General features: G+C 41.5%; 1 protein-coding gene across 1 annotated transcript; it reads right to left on the reverse strand.

The window, feature by feature from the left end:
• Positions 1-8,846: 8,846 nt before the first annotated feature.
• Positions 8,847-11,726, reverse strand: LOC136161583 (zinc finger protein 420-like). Its single transcript, XM_065926574.1, is given in 2 exon segments — positions 8,847-10,135; positions 10,137-11,726. Coding segments are annotated over 2 exon segments (1,629 nt in total). The 5' UTR covers positions 11,673-11,726; the 3' UTR covers positions 8,847-10,042.
• Between the last annotated feature and the right edge of the window lie 6,258 nt (positions 11,727-17,984).

Consider the following 17,984-nt stretch of genomic DNA (forward strand, 5'->3'; position numbering starts at 1 on the left):
GGATATTTCTCCCCAGAAGACATCCAGGTGGCTATAAAGCACAGGAAAAGATGCTCACATCACTAGTTATTAAAGAAATTAAAATAAAAACTACAAGAACATATCACCTCACACAGCTCAGAATGACCTATGTCTTAACGTTTACTAACAAAACGGCAGAGAGGACGTGGGGACACGGGGACGCTTCTGCACTGATGCTGGCAGTGAGCTGTTAGCAGTCAAGGTGGAGGACAGGGAGGAGCTTCCTTACACAAGGGGAAAGGGAAGGAATTTGCTCTCTCTCTAACTGTGAACAGAAGAAAAAATCCAAATTGCTTGAAGATTAAATGGATGGAAGATTACTCTAATCCTCTTGAGGGAAATATAGGCACACACACTTTGACATGAATCACAACACATTCTTTTGGAATCTATGTTGAGAATAATTAAAACTAAAACAAAACTTTAAAAAGGCACTTTATCACCTAAAAAGCTTTTGCACTGCAAGGGCAACCCTAAAGGAAAGAAAAAGACAACCCTCAGAATGGGAAAATAAATGTTTGCAACAGATGTTTAAAATAATGAATTCATCTTCCAACATGCAAGCTGCTTATGCAGCTCATGATAAAGCTGCAAAAAAAACCTATCAGTCCAGTAGAAAAACCGGCAAAGATCTAAATGGATATTTCTCCAAGGAAGGCATCCAGATGGCCATAAAACACATGAGAAGATGCTCAGGATCACTTTTAAAGAAACGCTAATCAAAACTGCAGTGAGGTATCACCTCACACCCCGCAGAACATCCATCTTCCAAAAGGGCTTCAAAGGTTAATTGTTGCTGAGGGCAAGGGTCATGGAGAATCCTCCTACATTGTGGGTGGGAGTGTAATTGAGTGGGTGCAGCCACCAGAAAAAGAGTGTGGAAATTCCCTAAAACACTAAATATAGATATACCACATGATCTGGCAAGCCCACCCCTTGCCTTACACCCAGAGAAAATCATGATTTAAAATGATAGCTGCACCTCTATTTTCAGGGCAGCACTACTGACAATATCTAGGACAGAGCATCAACCAAAGTTCCATCTATAGAGAAATGAAGAGTCTCATGTCCATCTAAACACTGGAACACACTCCAAAAGAATGAATGAATGACATTTTCAGGAGCATGGATGGACTGAGAATTTATCATACTCAGTGAAGTCAGAGATGAAAGAATTATCACTTAGAAGGGGCATCTATACATTTATACAAATTAACTATAAACAGAAACAGACTCACAGACTTAGAAACCCAACTTACAACTTTTAAAAAAAATGTAGTGGCAGGGAGACATTTAGAGATTGCTATTAACAAAAATACACTACTATTTATCATATAGATAATGCCAGTGGACCTACCACATAGCACAGGGAAGTCGCCGGATACACTGGAAGAACCTATATGGGTTCCAAAAAAGAACAGAAGAGATATACATCTGTGCATAACTGAATCACGTTCTTGTAAGCCTAAAACAAACACAACAGAAATCAACTCTACTCCAATAGAAAATAAAAATTAACCAAAAAATAAAAAAAGAGAAAGAGAGATATCAAGGGAACAATTCATGCAAAGATGGGCACAATAAAGGACAGAAACAGTATGGACCTAACAGAAGCAGAAGATAATGAGGAGAAGTGGCGAGGATACAGAGATGAACTATACTGGGCTTCCCCTGTGGCTCAGCGGGTAAAGAATCCTCCTGTAATGTGGGAGAACTAGGTTTGAACCCTGGGTTGGAAAGGTTCCCTGGAGAAGGAAAGGCTATCCACTCCAATATTCTGGCCTTGAGAATTCGACAGACTGTATAGTCCATGGGGTCACAAAGACTTGGACATGACTATTAAGGAGAGGTGGTGAAAATACACAGATGAACTAAACTAAAAAGATCTTGTCGCATCAGATAAGCCCGATGGTGTGATCACTCACCTAGAGTCAGAAATCCTGGAGTGAGAAGTCAAGTGGGTCTTAGGAAGCATCACTATAAACAGAGCTATTGGAGATGATGGAATTCCAGCCGAGCTATTTCAAATCCTAAAAGATGATGCTGTGACAGTGCTGCACGCAGTATGCCAGCAAATTTGGAAAACACAGCAGTGGCTTCAGGTTGGAAAAGATCAGTTTTCATTCCAATCCCAAAGAAGATCAATGCCAAAGAATGTTCAGACTTCTGCACAATTGCACTCATTTTACTTGCCAGCAAGCTAATGCTCAAAATCCTTCAAGTGAGGCTTCAACAGTATGTGAACTGAGAATGTCCAGATGTACAGGCTGGATGCAGAAAAGGCAGATGAGTGAGAGATGAAATTGCCAACATCCTCTGGATCATAGAAAAAGCAAGAGAATTCCAGAAAATATCTACTTCTGCTTCATTGATTATGCTAAAGGCTTTGTGTGGATCACAACAAACTGTGGAAAATTCTGAAAGAGCTGGGAATACCGGACCACCTGATCTCCTTCCTGAGAAACCTGCATGCAGATCAAGAAGAAACAGTTAGAACTGAACATGGAACAATGAACTGGTTCCAAATTGGGAAAGGAGTACATCAAGGCTGTATATTGTCACCTGCTTATTTAACTTATATGCAGATAACATTATGCAGAATGCTGGGTTGGATGAGGCTCAAGTTGAAATCAAGATTGCCAGGAAAAATATCAATAATCTCAGATATGCAGATGACACCACCCTTAAGGCAGAAAGCAAAGAGGAACTAAAGACCCTCTCTCTGAAAGTGAAAGAGGAGAGTGAAAAAGCTGGCTTAATATTCAAAATTCAAAAAACTAAGATCATGGCATCCAGTCCCATCTCTTCATGGCAAATAAAAGGGGAAACAATGGTAACAATGAGAGACTTTATTTCCTTGGACTCCAAAATCACTGAACTGGGTGACTGCAACCATGAAATTCAAAGATGCTTGCTCCTTGGAAGAAAAGCTGTGACAAACCTACACAGCATCTTAAAAAGCAGAGACATCACTTTGCCAACAAAGGTCTGTCTAGTCAAAGCTATGGTGTTTCCAGTAGTCATGTATGGGAGTGAAATTTGGACCATAAAGAAGGCTGAGCGCTGAAGAATTGATGCTTTTGAACTATGGTGTTGGAGAAGACTCTTGAGAGTCCCTTGGACAGCGAGTCCATCTTAAAGGAAATTAGTGCTGAATATTCATTGGAAGGGCTGATGCTGAAGCTGAAACTTCTGTACTTTGGCCACCTGATGCTAAGAGCCAACACATGGGAAAAGAGCCTGATGCTGGGAAAGATTGAGGGCAGGAGGAGAAGGGGGCGACAGAGGATGAGATGGTTAGTTGGCATATCATCAACTCAATGGACATGAGTTTGAGCAAGCTCTGGGAGTTGGTGATGGACAGGGAGGCCTGACGTGCTGCAGTCCATGGGGTCACAAAGAGTCGGACACGACTGAGCAACTGAACAACATCGCGGTCTCGGGAGAGAAGAAGGCATTGTAGATTGTGTAAAGAGTCTAGAATGTGACTTCCCAAAAAGCTTTATAGAAAGCACCTTTACTGTAGTAGGCAATAGCTAAAACCCAGATCCTGAGATCTCTAATCAGAATAACACTCAGCCAAAAATAAGGGTGCACCTCAGTCTTTATGAGGAGGGCAACATGACTTTATACAAGTAAAGCTAGAGAGTGACCACTAGTGTAGAGCGAAGGAGGCAGAGAACTCAAGAAAGAAGAAGGTTAAATCATGTGAATCATCATGAAGCTTTCTGTCTGTACTCACAAACTCCCATTTATTCCTCAATAGCAGAGATTGTAGGATGCAGGAGACTCCAGGAGACATTCTACAAGTGAAGGAACCCAAACCCTGAGGGTGGAAAACGGATTCTGGAAGGAAGCCATCCTCACCCAAGCAGGCCAGGTTCCAGTAGTTCTGTAACATCACGTCCCTGGACAATTCCCACTGACCCAAGTCCAGGCATTCCCATTCCTCTTGAAAGGTTGTTGCTGAACCACAGAAGGCGCCAGGATTCTTGGCCTCCGAAGAAGAATTCTATCCGGGGCCAGAGATGAGGCTTGATCACTCAGAGCTTTTGTGTAATAGAGTTTTATTAAAGTATAAAAGAGGTAGAGAAAGCTTCTGAAATAGACATCAGAAGGGGGCAGAAAGAGTGCCCGCTCGCTAGTGTTGGCAAGGGAGTTATATACCTTTTAATTAGTCATCACAATGAATCAAAAGATGTCTGGAGGCTGTAAAGATCTTACTAGACCCGCCCCCGTCACTCACGCTTTCAGATAACAGGGTGAGCCAGCAGGTTTCTCAAGAGGGAGCGCCTGTCCTCACGCGGGATGCAGTGCTGCTGTATGAGCCCGAGTGCAGTCTAAGCCGAGCTATGCAACTGACGAAGACTGAGGAATGTAGGCAAAAAGTTTGTCCTTTCCTCCTCCTTGAGAATTCCAGACCCCTCTCTCCTTGGGGACCCCCGGACTTCTTATCAACCTGCCTGGGAACCTACTCTCTCACTCTTGAGTGAAGTCTATGGCCAGACCCTGGAATGTCAGCCGTCCCTGAAATACAAAGTACATACGCCATGTGACTGTGGGAAGTCTTCATTATGTGACCCAGGATGAAAACAGCAAGTTCAGAGAACTAGTTTTTAAATGAGAAGAGTGTCTGATGTTATACAATAATATACTTTTTTACATAGCAATATGCGCTACCATATTTCTAACCTGAAGAAAACAGGATGACTTATGATCCACAAAGCCACTTGGGCTTCCCTGCTGGCTCAGATGGTAAAGAATCCGCCTGCAATGCAGATGACCTGGATTCGATCCCTGGGTGGGGAAGATCCCCTGGAGAAGGAAATGGAAACTGACTCCAGTACTCTTGCCTGGAGAATCTTATGGAGAGAGGAACCTGGCAGGCTATATAGTCCATGTGCTCATGAAGAGTGGGACATGACTGAGCGGCTATGATTCATTCATTCATCGGGGAGAGAAATCATTAAATGTGATCAACTGAGGCATATTTACTTTTGAGGATTTTCCTTGTGTTCCACAGAATAAATATCAATCAAAGCAGGAATATTTTTAAAAAGCACATTGTGATTCAAGAATTCTAGGGTGGGGCCACAGTTTTTCATCTTGAACAAGCTTAGTTTTAACTAAATATCTGGTTGATAAATGGTCATTGTGAATAGCACGGAGGTAAAAGAGCCATGGCTGATAGCCATGGCATCCAGTCTCATCACTTCCTGGCGAATAGATGGGGGAGCAATGGAAACAGTGAGATACTTTATTGTTTGGGGCTCCAAAATCACTGCAGATGGTGACTGCAGTCATGAAATTAAAAGACGCTTACTCCTTGGAAGAAAAACTATGACCAACTTAGACAGCATATAAAAAAGCAGAGACATTACTTGGTCAACAAATGTCTGTCTAGTCAAAGCTATGTTTTTTTCTAGTAGGCATATATGGATGTGAGAGTTGGGCTATAAAGAAAGCTGAGCGCCAAACAATTGATGCTTTTGAACTGTGGTGTTGGAGAAGACCCTTGATAGTCCCTTGGACTGCAAGAAGATCCAACCAGTCCATCCTAAAGGAGATCAGTCCTGAATATTCATTGGATGGATTGATGCTGAAGCTGAAACTCCAATACCTCAGCCACCTGATGTGAAGAACTGACTCATTTGAAAAGACTCTGATGCTGGGAAAGATTGAAGATGGGAGGAGAAGGGGACGACAAAAGTTGAGATGGTTGGATGCTGTCAGAGACTCTACAGACATATGGTTGAATAAGCTCCAGTAGATGGTGATTGTCAGATGTGCTGCAGTCCGTGGGGTTGCAGAGAGTCGGACACAACTGAGCAACTGAACTGAACTGAAAAGAGCCAGGTAAGAATTCATAGTTATTATTTACCTTTATGCGCTTTACAGATTTTACAGGTTTAATAGATTAGTAAGCAGAGAAAACAATCCTTTTGACTATTTTTGAACTATAAAACTTGCTAACAGTTTTTTATTCTTTAACCTTGAATGAGCCACATAAATAATTTTAGAACAAAAATATTGCTATTCAAAATTGTTTGGAATATGTGATCAAATATTCAGAAAATGGTAGAGCTTGGGATTTACTTCAATGGATCTGAGCTCGATTTTATGTGAAATGATTTGTCAACACAGAGACCTGACGGAGCGACTGAACTGAACTGAACACAGAGGTCACTCTAATGGATGTTTTACCAGTTGAGGTAACTGACAAAAATATCAAAACCAGAAAAAATGTTAACATTTTCATGCACACAAACATACACTATTTTGGAGAAAAATTATTCATGTTTATAAAATCAGGAATAGATTTCTGTGCTTAAATCTTATAATTTATTTGTGGCAATATTCTATATTTTTAAAATACATTACAGTGCAAAAACACATAATGACACAAAATAAATTAGAGCTCTTGGTTCTGAATCTTTTATTCCTTTGAAAATGTCTATCATTTGTGTTGAATTATATTTTAGACTTAATAGTTAAATATGCATCAGTAATAACATTCTTGTAAATATTTTAGAAAATACAATGATGTGATAAGAATTCTGTCTGGAAAATGAGTGTGGAATATATTACTAATGGCAATGATCAGACCTGGGCTTCGGTGATGAAAACCTTCATTCCCCAAATGCAAGAACCTGACTAAACGCAGGTGTGTTCATTTTCCAAAGAAAACAGAACTAAGAAGGCTTGGTTTGCTACATTAATTTTGGCAACTTATACACATCCCTCACTAAATCTTACAAAAATCATTTTTAAAGACAAAAAGCAAGAATATTACAGTTGCAACATCACAGAAACACCTGAACCAGGAAACGTGAGGTGTTATGGGATAAATGTTAGCAGTGATCTGAATCCTGAAAAATATGTTTTATACAAAATTCACTTCCTATATAACTTCTGTGTTCTGAATCCTAAGACTACACTTAAGAGTGAGTCCTTCCTGCCAAAATGGAGAAGGGTCTCTCATACTTTCCTCCTTCTTTTCCCCAAACTTCCTGTGGAATTCTGGACCACTGGGGTAACTATATTGAAAAGGACAATTTCTTAATCCTGTTCTAAATGTCTGAAGTTGCATATACATGTAAATTCATCACTAATCTCTCCCTACTTCTAAGATCCCAAGACTGAACCACATGCCAATGGGAATCTCAGAACCTATGCCTGCCCATGTTGATCTCTCACAAAGGGAATATTTTACCAGTTGAAATCACTAATTCAGGTTGGAAATTCATCATGCTCTATAGAAAGCCAGGATACAAACAAGGGAGACAAGGTTCTGGGACACAAGGGGGAAGTGGTGTAAAGAGCGGGTTCTCACTGTGATAAGAAAAGGAAAAATTAAGAAGTTGATAACAAACACCCCAGGCAGAAAAATTAGAAGCTGAGAACTAAAGGTTTGCAGGTTCCCTCAGTCTAGGCACTTCAGGAGGAAAAGCAGACACAATCCCAGACCCAGGACAGGACATGTAGCCGTGAAGCTGCTTTTCCCTCCTCTTCTTCCTCCTGCTCTGCGTCTTCTCTGGGGATGTTACACAGCGAACGTATCTCTGCATCTTGAGAAAATACCTTCAAAGGCATCCGCACAGCTCTTTAACCTGCAACTACTTCACCACTACAGACAGAAGGACCTTGAAAAGCGGAAAAGACCCACCTCTCCTGTCCTGTCTCAGGAGAGATTCAGGAACAATCACTTCCTACCTGGAGACCAGTCTGTTAACTAATTTCTTGATCGTTCTCTCCTCAGAGAGAGTTCCTAATACTCTGTTCACACAGACAATGTGAGTTGACTGACTTCCCGGTCCAAATCCATCTAGACCAACCCTGCGGCCTCTCCTTGGACTGACGCCGGGCCTCAGCTCTCACAAATGGACCAGGAGCCGCGTCCTTAACCCGGACCTCCCTTTAGAATCCCCTGGAGAACATCCTACACACCACACTGATGCTTCCACAGGACGGAGAGAACTCTGTGGGGAGGGCACCGGAGAGGTTATCACTTAACTCTGGTCATGTGATCTTGATAGGAAACAGCGTTGAAACCACTTAAAAGATTCTTTCTGAACCATTTCAGTTAATACCAACCCCTCGAGGTCAGGTCTCCACTCTAAGAAGTTATGAATCTGCAGGTCTGAAGTGGGGCCATGAAATGAGTCTTTAGCAAATTCCGTTTGTTCTGATGCTTCTCCCCCCAAACCCACACTCGGGAGCCCTGAGCTTCAGCCCTCACACTCAGCACAGCTGAGACCCTTCAGGAGGGGAGGGTTTAGGTCAGGAATTTCTTAGGTCAAGTTTAGGACCAAGCAGAGAAAGCTCCAGTACTTGGGGTTCAGGCCTTTATAAGAGACCCTGGGTGAACTGCTGTGGGCTCCTCAGGCTGAGTGTGGATGGGTCCATTCAAACCAAGGGGAGCAGGAATCTGGTGAGCACTGTGAGGGTGGCATTGAAGGGGGGAGCCGGTAAAGTAGAACCTGGGGTTCAGCAAGACTGTTGATCACAAGGTGGGTGGTTGTCTAGAGCAGGTGCTCACAGGGCTGGCTGGCGTGAGTTCAAGGAGTTGTAGATGCTGCTCCCCAGACAGATGCTGAGGCAGCAACAGCATGGAGCAGTTCAGGTAAGCTCTCAACATTACTCTGTATGATCCTCACTGGAACCGTCACAATGTCCGAGCAGTTACAGAGAGGGGAAAGTACAATGGAGAAATGATGGGAAATATCCAATTATTTGAGGTGTAAAGGTAGTAAGGAAACTAATTGTTACAGATATCATCCCTCTGTGCTAACAAAGAGTTTATTGTTAGGTATTCTTCCCCACGACCTTAAATCGGTAGGTTGACACTTCATTCATTACATTCCGGCTTTATCACAAGAAACCATCAGTTTTATTAACATGTAATATCACACATAAAAAGAATAAAACCTTTTCCAATCCATTCTGTAACTGATTAAATACAGATCGCAAGCATTAGCAACGATATTCATTCCTCTGATACAATGATCTCAGAACTGATTTCTAAGGTTATAAAATGGAGGCTAATCATTTATGAATGAAACAAGATGTACACTAATTATATGACTTTTCTGAGAAGGGTTTTCATACATTTCTAGGGTATCAGAGGTATTTTTATTTGAAACATATCAACTAATATTCATGATATCTGTTGATATTATAAAGATACATCAAGAGTTAAGTGAACTGTCATTGTATTTTCCTTCAAATGCAAGTGACAAAACTATTGAAAATGTGCATCTTACTTTAATATGTGGAATTACTCCCTGAACACTTACTTCATGGTGACCTATAGGGATGTTTGACATGAATGACTAACACCTCCATTTAAATGTTCAGTGTACCTGCTACCATCACTGTGTCCTTAATCTCCTAATGGAGAATAAATATAAATGATTTCTCTCTAGGATAGAAGGCCTTGTCTCATCTTTGGGTAGCAATCATCAAAAATATAACTTTGTATACACACTAAAAATGAAGCATAGCAGCATGGAGTAATTTGAGAGTTCAATAACTTATCTTGGTTTTCAAATAATCACAAATCGTGTCAATATAAACAAAGATATATTGCTAATAATTGTACATTTCTAAATACCAACGCTTCATCTTCTGATCCATACTAACATATCAATTTTCTATGTTTTAACTATGGATTACTATCTACAATATTTCTCCTGAAGAGAACTTCAAAAAACAGGATTGATGAAATGCTTTCTAGTGTGCGGGCTTCCCTGAAAGCTCAGTTGGTAAAGAATCCACCTCCCACTCCAGTATTCTGGCCTGGAGAATTCCATGGATACAGTCCCTGGGGTTGCAGAGTTGGACACAACTGAGCAACTTTCACTTTTTCTAGTGTGCAATATCTGGTATTTATTTAGATTTAACTTTCTTTAAATACTTTTCTACATTGTTTTATGTAATTTCTTATCTTTCCTAAATAAACCGTCTGGTATTTTCTGAAGTGTATGTTTAGGACAAACCTCTTCCATCACTTATTTTATTACTAGAGTTTCTCTCCAGTATGTGTTTTCTGATGTTTAGTAAGGTGAGAGCTCTGATTAAAGCCTTTGCTACTTTCCTTACATTTATAAGGTTTTTCTTCCAGTATGAATTCTCTGATGTTGAGTAAGATGTGAGTTCTTGATAAAGGCTTTTCCACATTCTTTTCATTTGTAAGGTTTCTCTCCAGTATGAATTCGCTGGTGTTGAATAAGACTTGTGTGGCGACCAAAGGCTTTTCCGCATTCTTTACATTTGTAAGGTTTCTCTCCAGTATGAATTCTCTGATGGTAAGTAAGACCTGAGTGCTTGCTAAAGTCTTTGCCACAATCCTTACATTTATAAGGCCTCTCCCCAGTATGAACTCGCTGGTATTGAGTAAGAGTTGAGTTCTGACTAAAGGATTTCCCACATTCTGTACATTTATAAGGTTTCTGTCCAGTATGAATTCTCTGATGGTAAGTAAGACCTGAGCACTGGTTAAATTCTTTGCCACAATCCTTACGTTTATAAGGTTTCTCTCCAGTATGAATTCTCTGACAGTAAGTAAGACCTGAGCACTGGTTAAATTCTTTGCCTCGATCCTTACATTTATAAGGCTTCTCTCCAGTATGAATTCTCTGGTGTTTAGTAAGAGTTGAGTAGTGACTGAAGGCATTTCCGCATTCTTTACATTTATAAGATTTCCTTCCAGGATGGATTACTTGATGTTTAGTAAGATATGAGTGCTGTCTAAATGCTTTGCCACAATCCTTACATTTATAAGGCTTCTTTCCAGTATGAATTTTCTGATGGTAAACGAGACCTGAGCACTGGTTAAATTCTTTGCCACAATCCTTACATTTATCAGGCTTCTCTCCAGTATGAATTCTCTGGTGTTGAGTAAGATTTGACTTCTGATTGAAGGCTTTGCCACACTTCATACATTTGTGTGAATTCTGCTGCATATGAATTACCTGATGTTGAGTAAGACATGAGCTACAAGGAAGCACTTTGCCACATACTTTACATTTGCTTGGTTTCTCCCTAGCATGAACTTGCTGATGCAGACTGAAATGTGAACACCTAAAAATGGCTTTGTCACTTGTCTTACCTTTGTAAGATTTCTGCTCTCTATGGATTCGCTGATGTTGAGTAAGCTTTGAGTTCTGATTGAAGGCTTTGCAACACTTTGTACATTTATAATGCTTCTCCCCAGTATGAATTCGCTGATGTTGAAGATTTGAGCAAGACATAAATGTTTTTCCACATTCCTTACTTTCATAAGGTTTCTTGCCAGTGTGGATTTGCCGATCTTGACTAAACTTTGAATTCTGATTAGAGGCATTACCACACTCTGTACCTTTGAAAGGTTTCCATCCTGAATGAATTTTCCTGTGTCTACTTAGACTGGATGAGTTAGTAAAGGCTTTCTCACATTTCTTACACTTGTAACTTTTCTGTAGATCCTGAATATTCTGCTGTTGAGTAAGATTTGAAGACTGTTTAGAAATATCACTACATCCACAATTATAAGTCTTCTCTCCTGTATGTGTTCTCTTCTTTAGTGGAAGACCTGATGTTTGATAAAAGATATTCCTACATGTACTATTTCTAGAATCCTTGTCTGAAGATTGAGGTCCCTGATGTTTCATAGGGTTAGAGTCCTGTTCAGTTTTAGACCCAGTTTCATTGCATGAATAGTTTCTCACTCCATCGTAAATATTCTTGTAATTATTGGGGGTAGAGCTCTTACTTGAGGCCTGACTCGTGCTATTACATGTGAGAAGTTGTTCCATATTAACCGTATCATGATGTGTATTGAATAATGATGGTAGGACTGAGTCTTTTCCATTATTATCAACATTACACATTTTGGAAGAGAGAGAAACTGTCTGTTGGTGGAAGAATAACGACCCCTTGCTCACAGATCCCTCAAATTGATTATACTGTGAGTCTTCCCATCATTTTTAAATACTGGTTTTCAGACGTGCTTGAATGTATGTCTAATCGAAGCCTGTGTTCAGAGTGGTTTGAATGAGTATTTGCAGTAGAGACTGGATAACTTTCCAGATTTTCCACATTTCCCTTCACAGAACGTGTATGTTTCAAAAATGATCACCCCATCGCGCGGGAGGGAGAGAGAGAAGAAGGAAGAGGGCTTTGGCTCCTCTTTTTATCTGTTTCTCTGCCCCTGGGTCTGTCTTATGTAAATCATATGTAAACAAACAAACAAAAAATTGTTTCTTTTACCTGAGATTCTCACTCCAGTCCTCGGATCTTCCTTTGTTCTATTTTCCCGGATTTTCCCTTCCAGGTCTTTTAGCCACCGCCATTTTGGACTCTTTTCCCCTATTCTAACTACCTGACAATGTGTTTAACTAGTAAGTCTTAGCATTACAGAGAACAGTGTCTCCTAGTTTTCCTTTTATTTCTGAGCATTTTCTTAAAAAATTCTGGATCACTGAGTTTATTCAATATATAAGGGCATTTTCTAACTCCTAAAGAGCTGAAATTGCATCCCCATGGAAACTCATCATGGCAATTCCCCTAGTTCCCTAAGATCCCAACACTGAACCACATCTCAATGGGAATCTCGGATACCAGTGTCTCTCTCTGTTTATCTCTCACAAAGGAAATATGTTCACTAGTTGAAAGTCGCTATTTCATGTTGAGAATTCATCATGCTACGTAGAGAGCTAGGATACAGACAAGGGAGACAAGATTCTGGGACACAAGGGAGAAGTGGTCTAAAGAGCCAGGCTTCACTATGAGAAGAAGAAAAGGAAAAAATAAAGAAGTTGATAACAAACACCCAGGCAGAAAAGTTAGAAGCAGAGACCTCAAGGTTTGCAGGTTCTCAGTCCAGGCATTTCAGGAAGAAAAGCAGACACAGCCCCAGACACAGGACAGGACACGTACCTGAGAAGCTGTCATTTCCTCCTCTTCTTCCTCCTGCTCTGCGTCTTCTCTGGGGATGTTACGTCGCAAACTCACATCTCCATCTTGAGAAAATACCTTCAAAGGCATCCATGCAGCTGTTTAACCTGCAACTGCTGTAGGGAAAGAGAAGAAAAAGTTTCCTGTTTCCCTCACCCTTTTCTGAGCTCCTTTTCGACTTTCTGTGTTCCCAATCTGTACTGGGAAATCAAGACTAACCTGATAATGCTAATCACATCCTGGTGCTCTACACTATTTGCACATCGTCGGGGCTAGTTCTTCTCCTTCCTTTTCGAGTTACAGAGAACAGTTCATGAGAGACAATGGACCCTGCTTCTGGGTTACCTGACCCACCCTTTGAGGGATGCGGAAAAAAATGCAAGAGGAAGACCTGCATTCAGAGCCCTGAGGCGAAACCTCACACCAGAGGCTTCAGGAAGGGAGGGTTTAGGGAGGGAACTTCTAGAAACAAGAAGGTCAACCTGATCCCCTGGGGAAGGACTCTTTCTAGGATGGGTGTGGTGGTCCACAGCCTGCCTGTACCCTTGGGGGCTGGGAGGGGAGAGGTGAGTGTTTGGTGGGAATCACCTGGGGGTCTTGGGTTCCTGCCAGGCTTTACTTGCAGAATTCTTCCCAAAGATCTCCCCTGTCCTTAGCTTTTTTTCACCCGCCTCTGCAGCCTGGGGCACAGGTTTTCACAAAATGATTTGCTTTGTGACCACCTCTCTGCAGGCGTGGCACCTCCAACTTCAGAGACCAGGAGCCTGGAGGCATTTCCATCCCCGCTTTCTTGGAAAAGAAACCAGGGGCAGCAAAATGCCTGGCATGCTGCAGTCCACGGCGACTGAGAAACTGAACTGATCTGAACTGAGCAAGTTGTGCTAGGTTAAGAGTGTGTGTGGGCGGAGCCACATACCACTGAAAATGATGTCCTAAATGCTATCTGATGACCAACCAAGGAAATCAATATCGGTGTTGTCATAAGTTACATCACACAGGAATTAACACCTGAGAATGTTGTTGCTCTGCTTCCTGTGGGGGTTTTTCTTGGTTTTATGAATCAACTGCTACAGTTCATTGTCTGCTCCATTTAGAGAGCTCTATTTTTCCACATCTTTAAAGTATAATGACCAAGGAAAAATTAAAAATAGAAGCATATTCACCTTTCTCATATTATACATTCTAAAAAATATTCAGTTTGCGTTCACCAGCTTGAACTTTGTATAAGATTTAGTTTCACAGCAGAAGTGAGAATAAAGTATAGACATTGCCCATATACCTCTTGTTCCCACGTGTGGACAATCTCCCTACTGACCTTCCCCACCAGAGTGAGCATTTGTTACCACTGATGAATCTACACGGGCAGTAAATAGATCAACTCTCTAGTTTGCCCCTGTGTTCCTCTTTTAGGAATGTGAACTCCATACCTCTGGATAAGTGTTTAATGAGCCCATCATGACAGTTCACCACAAATTATTTCATAGTCCTGAAAGTTCTCTAGACTTAGGATATTCATAGTCCCTCCTTTGAAACCCATGGTAATCATGGACCTTTTGAATCTCTTCTATATTTCTTACTAGATTCCCAGGTGGCTGAGTGGTAAGGAATCTCCCTGCCGGTGCAGGACATCCAGGTGATGCGGGTTCGATTCTTAGGTCAGGAAGATCACCTGGAAGAAGAGATGGCAACCCACTCCAGTATCCTTTCCTGGGAAATCTATGGACAGAGGCGAGCCTGGCAGGCTACAGCTCCTGGAATCACAAATACTCAGACGCAACTGAGCACATATGAACATTTGCCTACACCAAAAAGTCATATTGTAAAAATCCTACTGTTTGTAGCATTTTCAAATGGGCTTCTTTCACTTAGTCATAAAGGAGTAAACAGAGAGACCTGGACTCCGTCTTAGGCCAGGCTGTGAGCATTAGTCTACATGCATGGTCACCCTCCCAGTGACCCCGAACTTTGGGCCCCGGTGTCTATAGAAGTGGCATACCAATGGAAAATCAGATCCCACCCCGGCCCCCCATAAAAGAGCCTCAGGACATGTACTTGGACTCTGTTGCCTAAAAGAATATGTTAATAATCTCTGTAACAGAACAACGTGGTAAATTCCATTCTGTTTATTGGGATATGACCACAGGCCTGTTGATAAATACCCACTGTTTATTGAGTCTTGTGACACATGAATCATGGGTTAAAGTTGATCATATCTCTCTTTTATCGTGTCCAGACTACTTTCAAGGAATTTGGGTAGGTGGGTTTGAGCAAGTACACTTAAGGTATATAAAGTTTTCACAAAAACTGTTCGGGGTCCTTGGCTAAGAGAAGACTCTGCCTAGGCCCCACCGGTGTAATAAACTGCACTCCACTATCTGCATTGTCCTTCTGAGTCAGTTTGTTTCCCAGAACACATGGCTACAACCGTAAAATGCATGGAATGATTGATAATGTATTTTATGCCTTGAAAACTTAACATGCAAAAGCTTAAGAACTACCTCTGCGTCTATATTCCTACTCAGTAAATAAGTTCATAAACACCATTTTTTAAATTCCATACGTATCTGTTAAGAAAATATTTGCACAAATATAGAGATCAGACGTGGACACAGCAGGAGAAGGGGACCAGTTGAAAGGGTACCACTGACATATATACACCACCATGAGTAAAATGTTGGAGAGGACTCTTGAGAGTCCCTTGGACTGCAAGGAGATCCAACCAGTCAACCCTAAAGGATATCAGTCCTGAAAGTTCATTGGAAGGACTGATGTTGAAGCTGAAACTTCTATACTTTTGACACCTGATGTGAAGAAGTGACTCATTTGAAGAGACCCTGACACTGGGAAGGATTGAAGGGGGGAGGAGAAGGGGACAACAGAGGATGAGGTGGTTGGAGGGCATCACTGACTCAATGGACATGAGTTTGGGCAAGGTCTAGGAGTTGGTCATGGACAGGGAGACCTGGCGTGCTGCACTCCATGGGGTCGCAAAGAGTCAGACACGAGTGAGCAATTGAACTGAACTGATGGTTAGAAAAGGTAACTGGTGGGAAGCTGCTGTTTACCACAGGGAGCTCAGCTTGGTGCTCTGTGCTGAGGAGAGGGGTGAAAGTGAGACCACAGGAGGGAGGGCCAAGAGGGAGAAGATTTATGTATACTAACGGCTGATTGATGACGTCACAGAGCAAACTAGCACAACGTTGTAAAGCAATTATGTTCCAATAAATAAATAAATGTCTCAAAAGGAAAATAAGCTAAGCAGACTGGTCACCGGTGGTGGAGAACCCGTCTGACCCTGCGGGGACAAGGGCCGCACCCCTGGCCCAGGAATCCCCCACGTGCTGTGGGGAGACTGAGCCTGTGCCCCACAGCTGCTGAGGCCGGGCGGGCAGCTTGCTCTTTCCATGGGCAGGAGGCAAAGGAAGATGCTCACCAGCGCTGAACAATAAGGAATGCAGAGCAAAGCTACAGGGATGTATCACCGCATGCCAGTCAGAAGAACAATGAGCAAAAACCCAGTAATAATATCATAAACGCTGAAGGGGCTTGGAGATCAGGGAACCTCCTACATGGCTGGAGGGAATGTAAGCTGGTGCAGTCACGTGGGTGGACCGTGTGGAAGTTCCTTAAAAAACATAACCTCATGACATTTAAGGAAATGAATTCCATGAAAAGTAGACACAACAGATTAATCAACAAATTGACAAGCTTTACAGTTTTTAGTAAATCATCTGCAATTCTGAAATGACCAGTTTTGATCTAGCATTTCTAAATTCTCTAAGTTAAATGTGTCAGAATACACATACACTCACATATTCCTTCTTGGTTTTCTCACTAACATGTATGCCTTCAGATATTTATATCTTGTAATCAATGTGTGTTATATAAATCATATTATGTATATATCTTCAGATATTTATATATTGCATTCAAAGTATGAGAAAGCCATGAGGAAACAGTTCCTTTAAGCCTTACAAGACACATGTGCTAAGAATTATGCAGGGTAAGATTTTAGAAATCTTGGTTCAGAATTTTACCATCATGGCTTTTGACTATTCTTTTTGTGGCTTTGTTAAACTTACATTTGCTTAAATGAGCCCCTGAAAAGCTTTGGCTAACACGAGAAGAAAGGACAATTGCAGCAGGTGATTTTATGACTCTAGGTCCTCAGGGAATTCACAGTAAGCCTTGAGGGCCCCTGAGGAAGGTCAACACTAGAACCAGGCAGAGAAAATTCCAGTACTTGGGGTTCAGACCTGACCCTGGGTGAAGTGCTGTGGGCCCCACAGTGTGGATGGGTCCATTCAAACAAAGACAAGCAGGATTCTGGTGAGCTCGGAGGGTAACACTGATGGGGGGCCTGTGCAGTAGACCCTGGGGTTCAGCAAGACTGGTGGTCACAAGGAAGGGGTCATCTAGTGCAGGTGCTCACAGGACTTGCTGGTGTGAGTTCAAGGACCTGCAGGCTGCCTGCTCCCCGGACAGATGCTGAGGCAGCAACAGCATGGAGCAGTTCAGGGCAGCTCTCAGCAGTACTCTGTATGATCCTTCTTATTAGAACCACCACAATGTCCAAGTAGATAAAAATCAGAGAGGAGATACAACGTAGAAATGGTGGGAAATATATGAAGTTATGAGAGGCTTAATGGCAGTAAGGAACTAATTTCTACAGATGCCATCCCCCTGTGCTACAAATAGTTTATCATTACGTTACCTTTCCTGCAACCTCAAATAGGTGGGAGAGGTTAATGCTGGTGGTGCATTAACCCTTCATTCATTCCACATCAATTGTAACACTGAAAAACCATTCACTTTTATTCATTAAGGTACATTAATTTTACACATATGGAATGAAACCTTTTACAATTGTTGTTTGATCCTTGATTAAAATACACATTACAAGCTTCTAAAAACTTTCCTGTTTCTCTGATGAAATGATCTAAGAATGTGATTTATATGGTTTACAAAACGGAGGTTAATTTAGTAAACATGGATGGACATTCATTATATTAATATGACTTTTCCAG

Source organism: Muntiacus reevesi, chromosome 2 (assembly GCF_963930625.1).
Source record: "Muntiacus reevesi chromosome 2, mMunRee1.1, whole genome shotgun sequence".
NCBI lineage: Eukaryota > Metazoa > Chordata > Mammalia > Artiodactyla > Cervidae > Muntiacus > Muntiacus reevesi.